Source organism: Branchiostoma lanceolatum, chromosome 17 (genome assembly GCF_035083965.1).
Source record: "Branchiostoma lanceolatum isolate klBraLanc5 chromosome 17, klBraLanc5.hap2, whole genome shotgun sequence".
Taxonomy (NCBI): Eukaryota; Metazoa; Chordata; class Leptocardii; order Amphioxiformes; family Branchiostomatidae; genus Branchiostoma; species Branchiostoma lanceolatum.
The window spans coordinates 19,641,356-19,662,545 of NC_089738.1; the positions used below are offsets into that span (position 1 = coordinate 19,641,356).

The 21,190-nt window shown below is 41.6% G+C and overlaps 2 protein-coding genes and 1 long non-coding RNA gene across 7 annotated transcripts; all 3 read right to left on the reverse strand.

The window, feature by feature from the left end:
• Nucleotides 1–279: 279 nt before the first annotated feature.
• Nucleotides 280–13,611, reverse strand: LOC136423556 (uncharacterized). Of its 4 annotated transcripts, none has more exons than XM_066411778.1 (5): nucleotides 13,397–13,471; nucleotides 12,878–12,959; nucleotides 12,581–12,619; nucleotides 12,027–12,177; nucleotides 280–395 (listed from the first exon to the last, which is right to left on the reverse strand). In XM_066411778.1, exons 1-5 carry the CDS (start codon nucleotides 13,467–13,469, stop codon nucleotides 318–320), a joined length of 423 nt encoding a protein of 140 aa, XP_066267875.1. In that variant the 5' UTR covers nucleotides 13,470–13,471; the 3' UTR covers nucleotides 280–317. The 4 variants fall into 4 exon arrangements, with proteins under 4 accessions (XP_066267875.1, XP_066267876.1, XP_066267874.1 ...); XM_066411779.1 differs by lacking the exon at nucleotides 12,581–12,619 and adding an exon at nucleotides 12,796–12,834; XM_066411777.1 differs by lacking the exons at nucleotides 12,581–12,619; nucleotides 13,397–13,471 and adding an exon at nucleotides 13,524–13,611 and having other exon boundaries at nucleotides 12,839–12,959.
• LOC136423566 (uncharacterized) lies at nucleotides 2,150–11,995 on the reverse strand. Its single transcript, XR_010753754.1, has 2 exons — nucleotides 11,815–11,995; nucleotides 2,150–10,895 (listed from the first exon to the last, which is right to left on the reverse strand). It is a non-coding gene; the product is annotated as an uncharacterized lncRNA (long non-coding RNA).
• A 2,958-nt stretch (nucleotides 13,612–16,569) lies between the features above and the next one.
• Nucleotides 16,570–20,822, reverse strand: LOC136423559 (transmembrane protein 254-like). Of its 2 annotated transcripts, none has more exons than XM_066411784.1 (4): nucleotides 20,685–20,822; nucleotides 18,497–18,600; nucleotides 17,921–17,980; nucleotides 16,570–17,200 (listed from the first exon to the last, which is right to left on the reverse strand). In XM_066411784.1, exons 1-4 carry the CDS (start codon nucleotides 20,763–20,765, stop codon nucleotides 17,080–17,082), a joined length of 366 nt encoding a protein of 121 aa, XP_066267881.1. In that variant the 5' UTR covers nucleotides 20,766–20,822; the 3' UTR covers nucleotides 16,570–17,079. The 2 variants fall into 2 exon arrangements, with proteins under 2 accessions (XP_066267881.1, XP_066267879.1); XM_066411782.1 differs by lacking the exon at nucleotides 20,685–20,822 and adding an exon at nucleotides 20,005–20,326.
• Between the last annotated feature and the right edge of the window lie 368 nt (nucleotides 20,823–21,190).

The window sequence follows — 21,190 nt, forward strand, 5'->3', positions numbered from 1 at the left end:
GTGATATTAGCTTGTCAAAGTCATTGACTACAATGGAAAAAGTCCTAGGACATTGCAACAAAAACACAAATACTTACATCAATGATTTTAATTTGTGCTAGTTGAACATAAAATTCTGAAGTTCTGTTAAAAACTTTGAAGACATACTTTGTGTTGAACAATTACAGACAAATCATTACCATTATACAGATATTGCATACACATATCTACAATTATATTAATTTTTAATAGTGAAAAACAAATACGTTTTGTGTACAATGGGAGATGTTTTCTACATGACCAATACAAACACACATAAGCATTAATAATTCTACATTTTATTCGTCAAACTTGTAGTTCTCGTGCACGATGCTGACGACCGTCGCGAGCCCCCGCGCCAGACACGGCTCCTGCACCTTGAATAAATGAATGAGAATGAATGGTTTATCAAGAACAAGTGTTACATGGCAGCTAAAAGCTGAATTGCGTACACATGTCTTATAAAACACAAGGAAAGTACAACTGACTACTTGGACATGCATTATTATAAAAACATCAATAACGCTGTAATACAGATCAAGCTAGACTTAACTTAATCTTTACCGAAAACTTCGCGCAGATACAAGATTCTAAAACGGTACTGTAAAGCAAACTATTTTGTTCCCACTGTGATTATTGTAGCGGTTCGTTCTGCACTTTTTTCTTTTTCTTGTTGTTGTTGTTGATTTTTTCACATTTTATTCACAATATACATCAATGTTACAGCAAAAATATATTACACTTGTTACAATGTTGGCACCAAAGACTATATGACATTGTGTTACTGTACATATACTGGCAGGATGGTTCAAGATTAAACCACATATCACATAAAAATGCTGATTGTGTCAAAGGAGATAATTTACATTCTGCACAGCCGCTACGCCACGTCGAGAGTTCGAGGCAGTTTCATTTTCCTTCCGCGAGAGAAAGTAGTCCGTTCCATGACTCCGGGCGTCAACACCCCTTACAAGAAAGATTGTCGCTGGAGTATATGACCGTGTATCGTACTGTTTTCAAGTGATTTACAATTTTCTAGCCTCATTTTTTACTCATGTAGATTTTTGAACCGATAGTTTATCGCTTCCCTGTCAAAAATACGACCCAAAATCAGGTAATTTTCGTGTAATTTCTCCTCTTGTTTTCAACCTGTTGTAGATTTCAAACCAACAGGAAATCTAGTGTGTGTGAACGAGCAAAGATTCTTCTTTCTGTCGGTATATAACTTCTTATCGATTTCGAGGGCGAAATGCAGATGCCCCCAATCCGCGCGGGGCCATGTCACACGGAGCGGTCATTTTGTTTCCAGAATAGAACGCACCAACTAACTCGTAAGCCGCGCGCGGCCATCACAGATCACTTTGCAGTTTATAGCAAGGTTCCAAGCAGAGGTTAGTTTCGGCTTGTTTTTAACGTCCCTTTATGCGTTTCTGTCGGGCTTTCTGCCTAGCAACAGGAAGAAACCGTGACAAAATAGAAACCCAGTGCAATCTCTTAAATATAGCGATCATCTACACAGACTAATGCATTAGCATCATCATTATATTGTTTTTGCCACGTCCCTTCCTCCTCTTCCCGCTCCCTAACAAATAGGGTCAACGACCTAGCCCAGACGGCTGCAACCATGGTTACTTGTAAACAGCAGACACCCTGTGGTGTTCAATTACATAATGTAGCAACCAGCATTTAATACAGATCTGGAGGTCGCCATACATACGAATGTGTTTGAGCAAAAATATGAGAGCAGTAGTTTGCAAGACTAGACCACGTGAAGGTTAACACGTGTATCTGGTTGCAAAACTTACATTGCCTTTCTGGTTATTAAGGTTTTCACTATGAAATAATCTGATCCATCTAATCAAGAGTTTGCCGGTTCCCAATAACCTAAGAAACTCCAGCAATACCAGGATTTACCCTACAGTTTACTGGTTATATTCTATACCCTACAGTATACTGGTTAAGTACATGTACTGTCAGTAATGTGGCCTAATATATAGATATAAGAAATAAAAAATAAAAAATAAAAAAGAGTGATTCTAAAACCCTTTCTTCTTTGTCCTACCTTCATCTAAAGTATATGATAAATTACCCTTTCTACTGTCCAAAATAAATATACAAAGAGCCATATATGTTAAATTCATGCCAAACTTTATTGAACAAACATGTGATCTAAAAATATCAATCGATTCAATGCCGAATTGGAAACAAGACCTGTAATCTCATCTCAGGTATCTGTTGCCAAACATCTGACCTTTTTTGGCCAGAATGATATAATTCCAATGTCAAGTAATAAAATTCCAATCATGCCGAAAGATATGATTAACTAAAACAGCTGTCTGATGAGCATCCAAAGCAGAACATCACCTGTATAAAACAGATAATATTTCATATTATTTTATGAAAATTTGAGCATCATATAAAATTCAGCATTAACAATGATTCAAGGCATGTTATCATATCTGAATTACATCATTCATTATCTCAATCATGATATATTGCCAATCAAAAAATGAAAGGTATAGACAATGAGCTGCAAGAAGCATGTCCTCAGCTGATCTGGGGTCGAACTCCACCTAATGCAAAACAGAAAGCGTGTTAATTTCTATTTGTCATACTTACTGTTCATTATCCATATCACATAAGTATAAAACACTCACACTCATTCACCATCCATTCAGCATCATCATTATACTATCATGTTAAGATTTATATATCAAATTATCATATTACATTATATTATATAAAAAATTATATACAGATTTATATCATATTATATATATATATCATAACCCACAGATGAGGGACTGCTGGAATAAGGAAGATGAGTCAGAACCTCCAACCTACACCCGTACCAAAGTGCGGGGTTACGCCTTTCCCGTCAACTCGGGGATCTGTGTGATGTACCCCTTGTTGACGTCAGTATGTCCGACCTTTACAGGGGTCAGGCGCCTCTAGCTACCTAGGGGGGGCGATGGTATGGCTAAACCTAGCAGGAAGGAGGTTCTTGGAAAAAAGGAGAGAGGGAGAGAAAGGGGGTGAAAAGAGTACAGAAAAGTCCAGCTTCCCTCACCTATACCTATTGGACAGACCTACTTCACTAATTATTACCCTTAGTCTACATCAGAAAATTCTGAATCTGAAATATCCTCTAATACAGATAGACTACCACAATAAAAGTCATCAATAATACCAATATAGTCCTGATCATCACTACTACTGCTAGTATCTGAATCTGATTCTGCATTGTCGGGACCTACCTGAACTTCACTGCGAATAGAATTCAAACAGTCCAAACACCTACATCCCGGACTACATACCTGTCCTTTCTTGACACACTTACACCTTTTACTGGAGCAACCACTTCTACATTTACACCCCCTGGTTAAGAAATCAACAGTCTTCTGAACCTTTTCTATGTTTTCTTTGGAATCCCAAATAATCATTACATTACCGTTTTCTATTTCCCAACCATACCTATCTAATAATACAGAGGAGAAATCTTGCTCTAACGCCTGAGCCCAGGTGAGGTAAACCCAACAAGAACGTAACCAATGAAACCAAAGGGACTGAAATGAAGGTAAACTATTATCCTCAAACTCAATTCTTTCAAATAAGGCACCTCTAATATATTGTAACCAATTTTCATGAATACTCAAATTTGTGTCCCCCCTCATTTTTTCTCTGAACAGTTCAGCTGGAGATGAGTATTTAAGAAAAGCTGAACGATGTTTTTGAAAGTAAACACTACCAACTAAACGAACAAAAGCCAAGAACCCTGAATCTTTTTCTGCACAAGAAAGAGAACCACTAGTTTGGACAGAGCTTCCACCAGAAATGAACTCTGAATACTGAAAGAAAGTTTTCATAAATGATACCTTACCAAGACCAACAAAGAAGGAAACATAATCACATCCTGTGGTAATAAACAATGACTGTAATATGTGGGGTAGTAGATTTCTAGAAAGGGAGGCAAGATCAGGGTCCTTGTACAAGCAAGATACCAACTCATTCACATCCAGACATTGCCAATTTCCTGGTTCAGCTTTTTGCAAAATCACAATTCTTTTACCCATCTGCCTAACAAGGGGAAGGCCTACATGATACGTGTCCGTATCAGGTGAATAAATCATTATGTTTTCGTATCTGCTTGAAGCAGCATGCAGCCAAACACGAGTGTCACTTTCCTCGTGATTGGACCTACAGTCTGGATATGGAGAGATGCCATCTACAGAGGAAACAAAACACATGTCTCTTTTATCATCTATAAATGCCCCAGCTGTGAAAACTTTCTGTAGCTGCCTCAAAAAAGGTCTACATACTGAAAGTAAAGAACTACACAAATAAGAACATAATAGACGCTTGTTTGGACGCAATGAAATAAATTTTCTCCAGTCTTTTGGGGTAAATGTATCATCAGAAACTGAATCAAGTGGTGCCAAAGTGTCACTTTCTAAAACCGAGTCTCTTCTACTTCTTTCAATATCTTTTGGACTAAGGCCATTTCTGTGTGGATCATCAAAAACAATGTGGACTTCATTACAACCTGACTGGAGTAAAGGCAAAACCCATTTTAGAAACAGAAAATGTGAATACTCAAGAAAAGTTCTATGCTGACCTAATGGGGCTGTATTAATCAAAAACATACCTTCTAAAACAGAACACTGGGGGGAAAAATTGGTAGGATACATTTTGGTAAAAGCAGTAGGGTATTTAGATTGGAAAAAAGAAGTAGTGGCTGATTTAGCTCCCTTGTGAGGAACCCCATCAGCACCACATAGAGCACGAGGCAGCTCCAGAAACTGACCTAGCTGGGGCAAATCTAACAGGTGGGCAATTTCAGATAAGGGTTGATTTTGACTTTGTGACCAGGAAACAGCTCTACGATAACATTCTAAAACTAACTTTTTGTCCTTTTCACTTTTTGAAATCCTAGACTTAGTCATCTTTATTTGAGAAAAAGTTCTTAAAGACTTCCGTCTTTGAGGTGCTTTATTACTTGGCTTGTTAAGTATCCTGAAACTAATGAAAGTGTCTAATGAGACTGTACCTATTTCCCTAAACTTAAGCAAGTCCTCCCTTTGAATATCAGAAATAAAAGCTCCGGTGAAGGGTTGGGCCAGGCGTCTATCTTGCACAGGAACAGAAAAAATGTGGGCTTCTACAACTTTGTTAGCATAATAAACAATATTTTGCCTCTCCTGCTCAATAATAGAAGGACTAAGATCAGTTTGGGTTCTATTATTGGACTTGACCAGAATCTGTTCTTTAACTTGTTTAATCAATTTAGCTCGATATGGTAAATACATAACAAGATCTTCAATAACAAACTTGTTTGGACCTGTTATAACTTGTTTAGTGTCGCGGTTTATTAACATCTCATGACTCTCATCTAAAGCTACACTTGAATAGTTAACAGAATTTATACTGGTGACAAATCCCCCCTCTTGGAAATATTTAAGTATATGATCTGGACAAGACATCATATCAAAAAGATGCAGGGGAATAATTCTAGAATATATGATATGGTCAAATGCATGAAAAACAGGTGCCATCTTCTTGTATGCATACAAACGCAAATCCCAGTTACCTGATCTAATCGCTATGTAAAGAGAAATGTATGCCATAAAATCATCATGAACAAATCTATGCCAAAACAAAAATACTTCATCACGAGCACATGCACTAGAACAGAACGCAGCAAAATCATCCTCTATACCTTCTAAGTCAATTTTCAATAATTCTTGTCTTCTTACAAAGTTTTCTCTACTAAAATCTGGGTCACCAAAGTGTGGTTCAGACTCTAAAAATACTCTTACCTTATCAATAATAGTGTCTGCTGAAAAAGAACATCTTGATGAACAATGATCTGTACAGTTCCTCCTATGTTCAAGAAAAGTTTCGATTTGGCATCTATAGAAGGCCTCCCATACTTGAACCAAAAATTTATGAGTACGTTTAAAATTCTTACACAAGCCAACTGAAAGTAATGTCTGTCCTTTTATTCTACCCGAGGCTACCTGTTTCAATCCTCCCTCCCAATAAACTTTCATTAATGCATGCTGATAATTTTTCAAAGTATGCCAATCACCTGGAAATAGAATTAACCAACTTAAAGCGGGGCCATACTCCTGTTTCAATTTAAGAAGGTGGTCAAAGGTTTTCGCATCTCCAACAACAACTAAGTATTCAACATCACGTCCAACATTAAATGAATTGTAAAGGAAATTAAGAGCTTTTAAAATTGTTTCTTTACAGTCAGCATTTTCATTCATTATTGACAAGTATGCAATATTAGATTTTTCTGTGACAGGGTCCCTTTCTAAAAATAATTTACACTTCAAACCAGGTAACTTAGGAGAACAATCTTCTAAATCTGATATACATCTTTCAAGCTGATAAAATAAAACTTCAGAGTTAAATGAATGTGATGCTTTAATTTCTTTCTCAGATATGCTAAACTGTTCTAAGGTGAGTGAACTGGGGGTAGATGGGATTATAGACTGAACACAAGATGGGGGTGTAAGGGATAAAATACATGTACTATCAATTTCCTTTTGAGATCTTTTTCTTTGCCTAAACTTTGAAACTAATCTAATCTTTTTTGAAACAGGCTCATCATTTTCAGCAACATTATCTATGTCTACAGAGATATCTTCACTAGAACATACAGATGTTGAATTTGGCCTAGACACAAGAAGAGTTTTAGGTTTGGGTTGGACAGCTTGAATAGAAGTACCATTCCACCCACGGGGACTACCTGTCACAGCTGCATGGGGGCTACCACTATTTATATTGTCTATGGAAGCTACAGTAAAGGAACCTTCTGTCAAATTGAAATAATTATCCTCCAATTTCAACTGATTTAACATACGAGCAATAAATCTATTATGAGAATCAGTGGAACAACAAACACCAAGACGATTTAACAATTGCATTAGATCAGTAGACTGACTATAAGAATGAATCAATTCTGAATTAATCATATGGAAAGGATAACTACACTGACCCTCAGAGACAATAAATAAGATAAGAAAAGTAGTAAAAAGGCGTCTCAAAAACTTGGAAGAACTATGACTGGAATTATCCTTAAGAAATGATAAATAATGTTCATTCATGTCAAATGATTCAAAATCAGACATAGGAATTTCAGACTTTTGCATAGTAAGCACAACAATAAAGTTCCATACAACAGGATTGATTTCTTTTGAAATTTGCAACAGATCAATTTCATGCATGGAGATTTCACTCTGAACAAACTTATCAATGAATTTGGAGGATTCTTTATGAATCAAACTATTCATATACATCAAAGAAGATAGAAGAGTAGAATTAATTGTGTCTTTATTTACATCTGTGAACATGGAAGCAACATTAGACTGAATGGACTTTAACTCAAGATCATGCCTGTAAATATCTAACCTTGCAGTAGATAGAGCCAAATGAAGAGATTCAATCAAATCACAGTCTTTATAGTATAACAGTACACTTAATCTGTTGCATTTACTTGAACTTTTGTGAATTAATAAAAAGTTTCCCAGATCACTTAAGAGTCCAACTAATAGCCACTTGGCACTAAAATAGAATGCATCATCTTCATCACTCTGTTTATCATGTTCAAATTCATTAAGAAGCATTTGAATAGTTTCTACATATATATCATAGGCATCAACAAGAAGCAGAGATTTGTTATCCAAAAACATTTCACCTACCTTACAAGAAACTTTGTGCAAAGCTAATTGTGGTACATTTTCTGGGCTATGTTTTGAATCAAATTCTTTTAACATTTCTAATCGTTTTTCTAGATTTTCCTCACCCTTAACAAGATTACCTGATCTATATAAGCACTGATAACAATAGTTACATAAAATTGAACCTTCTGACAAATTTGAGTCGGCCAATTCTAAAGCTGATTGTGGTATATCTAATTTCGGACAAAATCGTTTCCTTTTATGGGACTTTATTACCTTACAACAATGTACACATTTATCTTCATCACAAAATCTATAGAACTGGTAATAATGAAATGTACACATTGAAATAGAATTTGGTAAAGTGCTAAAACCTGCTGCTAAGTCTGAAATGGAGCTAAGATAAGACATCATATCATCAACAGAAACATCTTTACGTTCATGGTTGGCCAATGCATGGCACAAACCAAACTCAGACATAAAACAATTTTTTTCTGGCACTGTTTGAGAGAGCTTCTGTGAAGTGTCAGTTGGAGAATTAGAAACTGGAGTTTTGGCCTGTAATCGTCTAAACTTACGCTCACAAGAACGGCAAACACAGTCAGTAATCGAAAGTTCTGTATTATCACTTACCCAATTTCTAAGTGCGTCATTCCATCCCTGTGGATGCCTATACTCATCAAATTGAAATGTAGATGGTTTCTTACAGTAGGCACATGCTGTGAAACATGGCCTATCTGGATGGAAATTAATAGTTTTACCTCCCCCACGACCAAAAAATGTTACAGATACCGTCTTACCATGTACTTCCACAATCTTATTTTCATCACCGAGAAAACAACCATCTAAACTAAGGTTTTTGCATGAAATACTGAGTCCACATACCTCACTTACCATCTTTAGCAGTTTACACACCTGAATACATTTGCTACTTGCCTGTACAGTAAATAACTTGCCTTGGAAATTAATAAAGAATGCATAGACTAAACTCTCTTCAACATCACACTTATCTCCCCTCTCTTCCTCACTACTCTTACCTGGTACATAACACTCATCTCCTACCCTCTCCTCACTACTCTTACCTGGTACATTACACTCATCTCCTACCCTCTCCTCACTACTCTTACCTGGTACATTACACTCATCTCCTACCCTCTCCTCACTACTCTTACCTGGTACATTACACTCATCTCCTACCCTCTCCTCACTACTCTTACCTGTTACATCACACTTATCTTCTACCCTTTCCTCGCCACTCTTACCTGGTACATCACACTCATCTCCTACCCTCTCCTCACTACTCTTACAGGTCACAACATCACACTCATCTCCTACCCTCTTCTCACTACTCTTACAGGTCACAGCATCACACTCATCTCCTACCCTCTCCTCACTACTCTTACAGGTCACAACATCACACTCATCTCCTACCCTCTCCTCACTACTCTTACAGGTACCTACCTGTTTAACCTGTTCTACCCACCCTGAAGGATGAATGGGCCCACTATATAACATCCTCACCTCTAGCTTAGTAGCTACTGGGTACTTGTCCCTCCTCTTACCTGTTTTACCATTAACCTTCTTACACCTAGTCTGTCCCCTGCTAAACCCTCCTGATACAGCTGTACTCTCCCTGCCCTTCCTAAGCTTACAACTACTCCACCCTGTAGGACATATTACATAATGTACATTTTCCTTATGACAATCAATCCCTTCCACAACTTCACCTTTATCTTGAGCTACTTTAAACTGACACATCCTTCTACCACTCGTCCTCTTCCACTCCCTTTTACTCATTCGAACCCCCCTGGTCCTGAAAGGACCCTTCCCTGCACTAACCCCCTCTACCTTCCCTGGGACCCTCCTAGGCTTAGGGATAGGCACACCCCTTGCTGGGGAAGGACCCTTCCCTGCACTACCCCCCTCTACCTTCCCTGGGGTCTGTCTAGGCTTAGGGACAGGAACCTCCCTGGCCCTGGAGGGACCCTTCCCTGCACTAACCCCCTCTACCTTCCCTGGGACCCTCCTAGGCTTAGGGATAGGCACACCCCTTGCTGGGGAAGGACCCTTCCCTGCACTACCCCCCTCTACCTTCCCTGGGGTCTGTCTAGGCTTAGGGACAGGAACCTCCCTGGTCCTGGAGGGACCCTTCCCTGCACTAACCCCCTCTACCTTCCCTGGGACCCTCCTAGGCTTAGGGATGGGCATACTCCTTGCTGGGGAAAGACCCTTCCCTGCACTACCCCCCTCTACCTTCCCTGGGGTCTGTCTAGGCTTAGGGACAGGAACCTCCCTGGTCCTGGAGGGACCCTTCCCTGCACTAACCCCCTCTACCTTCCCTGGGACCCTCCTAGGCTTAGGGACGGGCATACTCCTTGCTGGGGAAGGACCCTTCCCTGCACTACCCCCCTCTACCTTCCCTGGGGTCTGTCTAGACCTACTAGTAGGGACAGGAACCTCCCTGGCCCTGAAAGGACCCTTCCCTGCATTAACCCCCTCTACCTTCCCAGGGGTCCCCCTAGGTGCTCCTCGCACTACCCTAGACCACTCTCCCTGTCCCCGGTACTTCCCTGACTTCAGTTCCACTCCTGGATGAGCCCTTCTCCTTCCTCCATCTGCCTCCAACCCCGGCCACTCCTCATCCCTGAACACATAGCGGTCCTCACGCTCACAGCTGCGACGGTGCAGCTGCAAGTAGAAGTTCAAACGGGCTGAGAGATACCGAGCAAAACTCAAATTACCAGCTCTACTCAAATGCAAACCATCAACTGAAAACATGGCCCGGTCAGCCCGGATACCATTGTCAAGGAAAAACACACCCTGGCTTGAACACAGGCTAAGCAAATGAGCGTTCAACTCAAGGCGCCTCCTGTCATAGACCTCATAGTCAAACCTAGGTAGGACGCTAGAGATGACAACAGAGGCTGACGGGAAGCGGGACTTGGTAACAGAAATAAGAGAACTGAAATCATCAAGAGTCCGGCTGAGTGGACGGTACATGGGGAGATTATTGGTCCCCACATGCACGAACACCACATCCGGCTCAACAAAAGGATGACGTGAAATATCAGAAGTCAAATCATATACTGAAGCTCCAGGGTGCGCATTAAGGGAAAATAAAATGTCAGGAGAGAAGGTAGCATGATTAGACAGATATTTACCAATTGAGTCACTGAACCCCAGGATGATCTGAAACAAAAAATGAGATACATCAATGCATCATTTTTTCTAGATTAAGGACACATAATGTTACCTTATTGATGTTGTCTCACTCTCAAATATTTTTTTGCAATGTATACAGTATAGCATGTATTTCCTCATTTTATTGCTGTTTTTTGCAATTTAAAGTATGGGCGAAAATATTTTTTGGGAAAAAATTTGCTACATGTGTAAGCCACCTGCGTTCATGTTGCAAACCTGATCATACTACCAACCATGAACCTACGTTGTTATGCAAGTTTGTTTTTCTTTACCTGACAACGTCAGACATGTGACTGTATTGGCGGGAAAATATGGTCCCGACCAGGCCATGTTAACACATTGAACGATATTATAACGTTATCTTTCACAGCTAAATTCTCGGCTGTTTTCAATCAAAATTTCTCCCAGCACACAGTAAAACTCAGAATCAGAATATTTGTCACGTTATGTCGACATTTTACAGCGAATCATAAAGGTTAGATCCTCGATAGCTGTCATGTTTACAAGAAATACCCGCGATAAATCACATCTGCCACACGGTACTGAGCAGTAAAAACATCATAGAACTCGCACTACGAACACTACGAACTACGAAAATCGCTCAAAAAAGGTACCTGAGTAGACATGAAATTTTAAACATACCCAGATTTCAAACCAACAGGATTTTCACATGGGATATAGACGAAGGTTAAACAGTCCTGACGCACTATCAATTGATTACAGAATCGAGGGCGAAATGCAGATGCCCCCAATCTGAAAATCGCCGAAATCTTAACCCTTTACTGTGCTGCCATTTTGCTAATTTCACTGTGTACCAAATTTGTTCATCAAACTAGTGAAAATCCTTGTAAAACCGCAAAAAAATGGATTGAATGGAGAGCACACAGTAAACACGTCCGTCACTTACCGCCATGGTGTCCAAGAGGCCGGATGTCGTCATGAAATCAGCTGTCAAAGTCGGATGAAATTTCATCGGCGGCGCGAAAGCGGCGCGGGAAATTTGAGTCGGCGATTCCATGGACCGCGGAGGGATACATTGGAAAATGAATTTGGTTCGAAAAGCGTTCTATTCAGTACGTGGCGTAGCGGCTGTGCACTTGATAGTTTTGAGTTCTTTACCTTCCCCCGGATCGCCAGGAGAACCTCCTCCTTCGGCGCCTCTCCGATCTGGAACACGGAGAAGCACTCCGGCTGGCAGTAGTCCTTGTAGAAGTGGAGCAGCTCCTCGAAGACGATCTCGTCGACGCCAAGGTCCTCCGTTATTCTGCACCTGGAAATTTTATAAGATGGTGAGATTTTATTTCAAATAAAATAAACAAATCTTGCCACCACATTTTGTGTACTTTTTCCTTTTTCATTCAATCATTTATTCATGGTAATCCTTTTTGTTTCCGGAACTGCAAATCCTGACTTTATTCCTTCGAAATTTCCCCCCTATTTATTTCGTTCTATCCATCCATCTGTCAGAGTTTTGAATCGGTGAGTAAATAAAACAAATTATAATTTACAGGGGAATTGAAAATTCTGGATTGGACAAATGCCTTGGAGTTGATGACGTTTTGATTGACCGCTCGGTCAGTGACCTACCTGAGAGTTTTGAGTGCGGGGTCCCTGTCCTCCTGTGACCTACCTGAGCGTTTTGAGTGCGGGGTCCCTGTCCTCCTGTGACCTACCTGAGCGTTTTGAGTGCGGGGTCCCTGTCCTCCTGTGACCTACCTGAGAGTTTTGAGTGCGGGGTCCCTGTCCTCCTGTGACCTACCTGAGCGTTTTGAGTGCGGGGTCCCTGTCCTCCTGTGACCTACCTGAGAGTTTTGAGTGCGGGGTCCCTGTCCTCCTGTGACCTACCTGAGCGTTTTGAGTGCGGGGTCCCTGTCCTCCTGTGACCTACCTGAGCGTTTTGAGTGCGGGGTCCCTGTCCTCCTGTGACCTACCTGAGCGTTTTGAGCGCGGGGTCCCTGTCCTCCTGTGACCTCAGTCGGCGGTACGACTTGACGGTGCGGTACTGCGGCAGTTCCTCCCCGATCCGCACGAGGACGTAGTAGAGGAAGTAGCCTAAAGGACATCATTTGTATAGTTTACGGTGGAACTGGGAAATCTTTAGTTGAAAATACACGAATTACTTTACATTAACATATTCAAGCTAACATTTTACGTCTGTCTATTGGTTCACTGGAAATGCATTCAATGTTGCCCAACTGGCCGAAGGCTTTAAGCGTACACCGGGCCTCTAATCGATCCATTTACTCCTATCTCGGTCTAATGAGACTAGCGGTGTGCCCAATTGTATACATGAACGCAAGGACATTATATAATGTCCTTGATGAAAGTAGATCAAATCCTACAGTCCAATCTTACACGTATGTGCTGCACAAAATGTAGCCTTTAACTATATATGCAATACAAAATACAAACAAGCACAATCAATGACTCTGCCACCGGCACCAGGCAGGCACTGGTCCAGGATGGACCGGACAGACCCACAAACGCACCTATGTAGTGGCAGAGGATCTCCCTGTCCCTGTCTGACAGCCGCTGGTCCAGGATGGACCGGAACAGGTCCATGCGCCGGCTGTGTGATGCAAACAAACAAACAAACAAACAAACAAACAAACGCACCTATGTAGTGGCAGAGGATCTCCCTGTCCCTGTCGGAAAGCCGCTGGTCCAGGATGGACCGGAACAGGTCCATGCGCCGGCTGTGTGATGCTTACAAACAAACAAACAAACAAACGCACCTATGTAGTGGCAGAGGATCTCCCTGTCCCTGTCTGACAGCCGTTGGTCCAGGATGGACCGGAACAGGTCCATGCGCCGGCTGTGTGATGCTTACAAACAAACAAACAAACAAACAAACAAACGCACCTATGTAGTGGCAGAGGATCTCCCTGTCCCTGTCTGACAGCCGCTGGTCCAGGATGGACCGGAACAGGTCCATGCGCCGGCTGTGTGATGCAAACAAACAAACAAACAAACAAACAAACAGACGCACCTATGTAGTGGCAGAGGATCTCCCTGTCCCTGTCGGAAAGCCGCTGGTCCAGGATGGACCGGAACAGGTCCATGCGCCGGCTGTGTGATGCTTACAAACAAACAAACAAACAAACGCACCTATGTAGTGGCACAGGATCTCCCTGTCCCTGTCTGACAGCCGTTGGTCCAGGATGGACCGGAACAGGTCCATGCGCCGGCTGTGTGATGCTAACAAACAAACAAACAAACAAACAAACAAACAAACAAACAAACAAACAAACGCACCTATGTAGTGGCAGAGGATCTCCCTGTCCGTGTCTGACAGCCGCTGGTCCAGGATGGACCGGAACAGGTCCATGCGCAGTGCCTCCGCGGACAGATAGGTGGCGTGGCGCTCAAACCGACGCGTCAGGTCGTCCGCGAAATCCTGCAGGCTGTCAAAGTCCTTCTGCAGTCTGGAAGGGGAGGGACAAAAGTTGTGATGATCCTAACATTCAGTCTCTATTCGTATGTTTTTACATGGAGCTCCTCCAAATAAAGATTTCCCCCTCTCTCCACTCACTCACACACATACGTACGTACGTACTCACAGTGAGAGAGAGGCAGAGAGAAACAAGCACACACACACATACATACAAACAGAGGCATACACGCATACTCTCTCACATACACTCTCACACTCATACATACACACTCTCATACACACATACACACACATGTACACTGACACGCATACACAGTCTCGCACACACACACACACACACACACACACACACACACACACACACACACACACACACACACACACACACACACACTATGCGGTTACAGACAGACAGAAAAAGGGACACACACACACACAGGGATAGAGACAAGGTTTATAAGACACACACACGCTAAGGGAGTGAAAGGAAGAACAATCCCCCTACACCTACTTCCCCGCTCTCCTTTCCAGTCGATCCATGTTCCGGCACCTGCCCATCCTAATTTTCCCCTCAAGACACAGGTTACTCCTGATAAACGGGCCAAGAACCGGAAAAGACCTTCCTACCTGGCTGAATAGATCTACTCTACGCTACTCAACGTTCAAAAGTCTGTTCGAACATCACCGTTATCAATATTCAAGAGCTTGCCTTATTTGGCAAATTAGATTTTTCAACCAATACTCTTGTTCTGGGCTGAGTCAACCTTAAAAATATCCACCACGCCTCCATTGTATACAATGCTAATCCCACATGGCCAGCATTGACATTAGGCCATAAATATCCAGATAACCTACTTCGTGGCTCTTTCCTCCAGCCTGTCTAACTTCTGAAACATCTCATTTCTCTGAATGCTCTTGTTTTGTGCGGCGTCAACCTTACAAATATCCACCATGCCTCCTATTGTATACAATGCTCATCTCACATATCCAGCATTGATATCAAGCCATGCATGTTCAGATTGCGCAAAAAATAGTTACTCAAGCAACTGGATAAAATTTCGAAGTTGCTTGAAAAATCCATAGTTGCTTGAGTGACTATTTTTGGCGTATCTTACTACCTGGATGTCCAACCTTCATCAACGTAATATCCAGATTACTTACTTCCTGGCCCTTTCCTCCAGCCTGTCTAACTTCTGGAACATCTCATTTCTCTCGCTGGTCTTGTTCTGTGCGGACCTGCGGGACTCAGACAGCACGGAGCCGTACTTGTGCATCGCCATCTTAAAAACACTGTTGTTGTCTTTGATTTGATTTACCTGGAGACGGTATAAACTTAACCTTGTTCTGGAACAACGGCGTTTCTGTGACGTCACCGTCGTCGTGGTGACGAGTGAGACTTGACCTTGTTCTAGAACAATCGCGATAATGAACGTCACGGTCGTCATGGAAACTCGGCGTGGTTCTAGAACAACTGCGCTGTCAATGTGACGTCTGGATGTGCCTGCAATGTTTGTCTGTAGAGCCGTAGTTAGGAAAACCGAAAGAGGAAGACCCAAAACCCCGTGGCCCTGAGATAACAGCTAGTGTCAGACAACCAGCTGGCATCCATGGGGCTCTCCTGGCGATCGGCTCCGAGTAGTGCAGGATATACACAGATGGAAGGAAAGTCACGGCCTCATGTGTCACCACGGACGAAGAGAATCACTAAGCAGAAGACGTCAACATCTTGTCGTTGTTGTCGAATAATTGAACCATGCGATAGCCTTCACTTACGCGCTCTGACGGCACGTTGGTATTGTATTTAAGTATTTCTTTTACTTTCTTTTGCATTTCTATTTAGTTCGTACGGTGTCGTTTTCTGTTGAAAAACAATACTTTGATCAGCAAAACCATAGCTTCATATATGACACACATTTGAGTGCGAATTGGGTTCAAATGTCACCAGTGAAGACCTACATGGAGCTAACCAGGAACCCCTGAACTGGCTGTAGTGATCATCGGGCACCACAAGATATCATGATGATGATCGATCTATGTGAAAACGCCGGAAATAGCTAGCTTGCTTTGTTTTGTTGTTGTTTGGTTAATCACTCGATTAATGCCGTTATTCTATCTCAGAATGAAGAATTCTTGTTGCCTGAGTAAAACTCTACATTGCCTAGTATTTCTTTTCGTAATTTGTGTCTTTCAGTATCCCAGGGCATCAAAGTTTTCGCTGTAGGACTTTCAAATCAAGTCGGTAGAAGGCATTAAAAAGATGCACAGGTATCATTGTCGTATCAAAGCGTTTATTGCAGTACAAGTCGTTGCACAGTACTAGTGACTGGATGGAGAAGTGATGTTACAGTAGCTGATGTTAGCTTTACTTTCTCTAATGTTCACTTTACTCTAAGAGACAACACACTTTGTAAAAATCGATGTTGAAATTACATAAATCTATCATCTTCATGAAATCATCCAACCCATCATAAACGTTTTTTTATCTCTAAATTTTCCACTGCCTCCAAAGAAGTCAGACCCTGCAACAGTGACGTAGCTATAGCTATAGAATCATGCTATAAACAAGAAGTAAAACGTTGTTTAGTCTCCATGGTCTGTCTCGCGCAAGTTTATGCTTGTACACTATCATTAATTGTCGTTCACTTGCAACTAGCCACGATTTTGCAATAAACTTCACTAATATTAAAAGCAAAAGTGGGTTCTGTAATTCTTTACTTGACTTTGTTGGCCAACACTTTGTAGAAAAAAATGGAAGGCGAACACTGGTTCCTTCAGAGTCTACTTGATTTTCCTGTCCTTGGCAGGTGTGAACATGACGAGAGGCACCAGAGAGAAGACCCCGAACACGAGGGTCTGCAGGAGCCACTTCTGACGCGCCGCTCCGGAAATGCCTTTATATCTGTAAGAAAAACATTGAAAATGTTTCACACATTAATCTCCAAGCTGATCTATAGGTTGCATGAAGACCGTATCAAACTGGCAGAGGAAGTACGTTTTGCAACAAGCTCCTTCTTCCAGTTGGATACGGTCTTTGCAATCCATTGGGTCTGGTTGGAGACTATCACACATTACTAGTAAGAGCATGGCAAGCCATGTTATCATTATATATGTATGCACTTATTCGTTTGTATGTATGTATGTAGTAGACCTTACGAAAGTCGCTGTGCGTTTGTTGTGTCAATAAAGATCTTCTATATATTCTGGGATAGGTGAAATTTAAGTCTATATATACAACCATACTGCAATTCCTTCTCTACATGTCAGAAGTGTTTTGATTTCTTGAAGATTGTTTATGTTATCCAAATTTGTTGGGTGATTCTATAGTACAAGCTTCCTCTTTAAGCCCCCTTTTTTTTACACATTTACCCAAGAGCATCTACCAAAATCTGAACACCTATTTCGGCAAAAGTAGATCAACTATTCTCAAAATGCCCCAAGACACACCTGCGCAAAAGCCCTGGAATTCTCAATTTTAGGCTCCAGCAGATGCTCCAGCAGATACAAAGCAAATATTTGTTTTTTTACGATTTTTCTTATCTTAAACCAAGAGGAACGAAGTACGATAAATAAGCGTAAAACGGTGGTAAATCAGTAAATATATCAAAAGGATATAACTCACAGTGTGATGAAAAAAGCTATCACAGTTTCCAACGTGTGCATACCGAGTATCCTCAGCGGCCTGCAAAAAAACAAAAACAATAAAAGATAAGTTAAAGCATCAGGGAACGTATGACTGAACCCTACCCCCTCCATATAGAGTAATCTACATGCAGTAAAAAGTACTGCAAAAAGTTGTGACTGTACTGTGCAACAAGCCGTACCCTACATCTGCTTGGAGGTTACAGTAAATTACAGTTAATACGGCATATGGGGACCGAAATGGGGATCGGGAATATAGGTTCCGGAATATGGGGACCGAAATGGGGGATCCGGAATATAGGATCCGGAATATGGGGACCGAGATAGGGGATCTGGAATATAGGTTCCGGAATATGGGGATCGAAATAGGCGATCCGGAATATAGGATCCGGAATATGGGGACCGAGATAGGGGATCCGGAATATTGGATCCGGATTGGGATCCGGAATACAGAGTGTGGCGCATGTACAGCGCAAAGCTTGTATCTGTCTAGGGGAGAACCGTTGCTTACGCAGGGTGGGTTGCTGTATCTACTTGGGGAATAACCGTTACTTACAGCTGCTGGACGCGTTCCGGGTCGGTCTTGATGGTTTTCTGTACGAAGCTGCCGACGGGTCCCATCACGTACCAGGGGGTGGCGTCAGGGGCGAACAGGGCCAGCTGGAAATATACAACAACTCAGGAAACAAACAAACAAACAAACAAACAAACAAACAATATACAGAAACGTGTCCCTGGGTGGCATCATGGGGGAATGAAACAAGCTCAAAATCAATATTAGACGTTTCGATCCAGTCCTCGTTTCAGTTAACTCTGTGCCTCGATGGATAAAAAAAAAAAACACAATTCTTGACACGAAAGCAGTTCAATGTATCGGGACATTCGCAGAATTTTTTTTTTGTCAGGTTCTATAAAATGTCGGTCACATCTAAAGACTGGGTCCCTTTCCTATGACTCTTAGTGAGTGACCGACAGGGCATTGACCCTTTCCCCACAGTATGACCGACAGGCTGTTGACCCCTTGACTTCACCTGTATGTGAGGATAAAGGTATTCCAGCCAGTTAGTCTGTCGCGGTTTTGCCGAGTGTAAGAATCATGTTTTCACAAAGCAGGCGATGTTTAGATTGTCACTAACAGAACAAACACACCTTTCACGCCAGACCCTACCTTTTCCTTCCTTTTCAAACTATTTTTGGGTTGCTACTTTCTACCGGGTACCTATGGTAGCAATACATCTTTGACAGGTGAACAATTAAATCAAGCGGGTCACACAACATTTCTCTTCAAAATAATGAACGTCTACACGCTTCACGGGTTTTCCTAATTCCCTCACACGCCACCGATGTTGTTAGCCTGAGTGCCAGCCTTTTTAGCTTCCGTCCGCTACCCAGACGGAAGCTAAAAAGGCTGGCACTCAGGCTACGATGTTGTACCCTTGGGAAAGGCACTTAGCACGGCTTTCCTCACTCCACCTAGGTGTAGAATGCGTACCTGAGGTATACCATATCCTGGGCCCTACAGCCTCAAAAAAGCTACGGGACTACCTTTACCTGTACCTTTACCTAACCTTAATACTAGATACAAGATACAAGATACAAGATAACTTTATTGGAAATCGCAGTGTTGCCACTGAATTAAAACCAATTTACAAATATATCAATCAATCAATCAGTCAGTCAATTTACAAACATATCAATCAATTAGTCAATCAAAATAGACGGCTCAATACTGTCCAATATCATGCGTATCTAAGACCTTAAAACTGGCATATTCAAAATAAGTGTATCTTGTTACATACAAGGTTTGACACATTTACAGGAAAAAAAAGTCACTGATCATACTTGTTGATAAGGCGGGTCATGTATGGAATGCAGGAGTTCAAGTACCGGTTAGTTTTTACTTTCGGACAGTTCAGTTTGTGATTGTTCCTTGTCACTCTGCCAGTGATCTGGGCCCTTTGTGGTGGTAGCCAGTCCCTAAACTCAGAGTCCATCAGGGATCTACTATTATGCTTCATGGCTCAAAACAATAATGATATTGATACTGTAAGAAATCGTGCATACCCCAATGAGAGCGAAGAAGACAAGGACGATGCCTGCGGCCCAGAAGGGTACACGCTGGAAGTTTTCCTTCGTCGCCGCCATCTTGAATTGTTCCCAAAGCGCGACAGGTGTTTGTTTTACCTTTCTTATTAACCGAGCGGTCAACTCACGACGAAAAGGGGCGGAGTCTTTTCTTCCTGTGCAAGCTTTTCGATGACGTCATAATGGAATCCTCGGCAGCCATACCATAATATTGCCACTAATCATAATAATTACGTATACTGTAATATAGAACAAACGATGAATTCAAATTAAAGAGATCTATTGTGCAGCAATAGCAACTTCAGAATATCCAAGTGTTCAACACATTTCTGAAAAGGCCTCCATAACGATGCATTCGAAGACTATAAAGTCAAATGTTTTCGATCAGTTATCAGGGCAGGCGAGCGCATATATAGCACAGTAACTTCAATTTTCCATAGTTTCGGCTACAATAACAAGCGTTCATAGTACAGCTATGTTTAGATGCTAAAGATTATATTGATTGTACATGCAATCATTAAAACTGCATGAAATTTCAATGAACTTGAATCAACGTTGAAGGTCAAATTAATTGTCCTTGAACATCACAAAAGTTTCGTACAACGACTACTTTCCAATAAAAATGATGACAATCAAGATCTGTAAGAAATCGTTCATACCCCAGTCACCAGGAATAGGGAAAACACTATCCCCATGGCCCAGAAAGGGACTCGCTTGAAATTTTCCTTCGGAGCCGCCATCTTGAATTTGGGCGTTTGCCGATCAATGTCTAAGCGACCGTACGGCCAAAGTTCATCAAAACGTCAAAAGGGGCGGAGTCGTTTCTTCACATATCGGAACTTAGCCTGATCACGATGTTACATAACCGAAGGGCGGTTATGCTGGCTGTATAGATACCGATACCAGGTTTAACCCTCCATTATGGCGGAAAATATGTGGGAGTGCAAATATCCTATTGATTGTAGATTTTCGGAGTTGCACTTGGTGGTATTTAAATTATCTTTTATTAAAAAAAAAATATAAAAACTGTATGAAATCACGGCCGTGTAGTTGACGGCGGGACATAATTTTCTGATTTCAACATCGCTTCGTACCAGTATTCGTTGTTTTCAAATATCCGTCCAAAGTTGGGTTACCGAAGTTATTCCGGACCCGTCGTCATGGC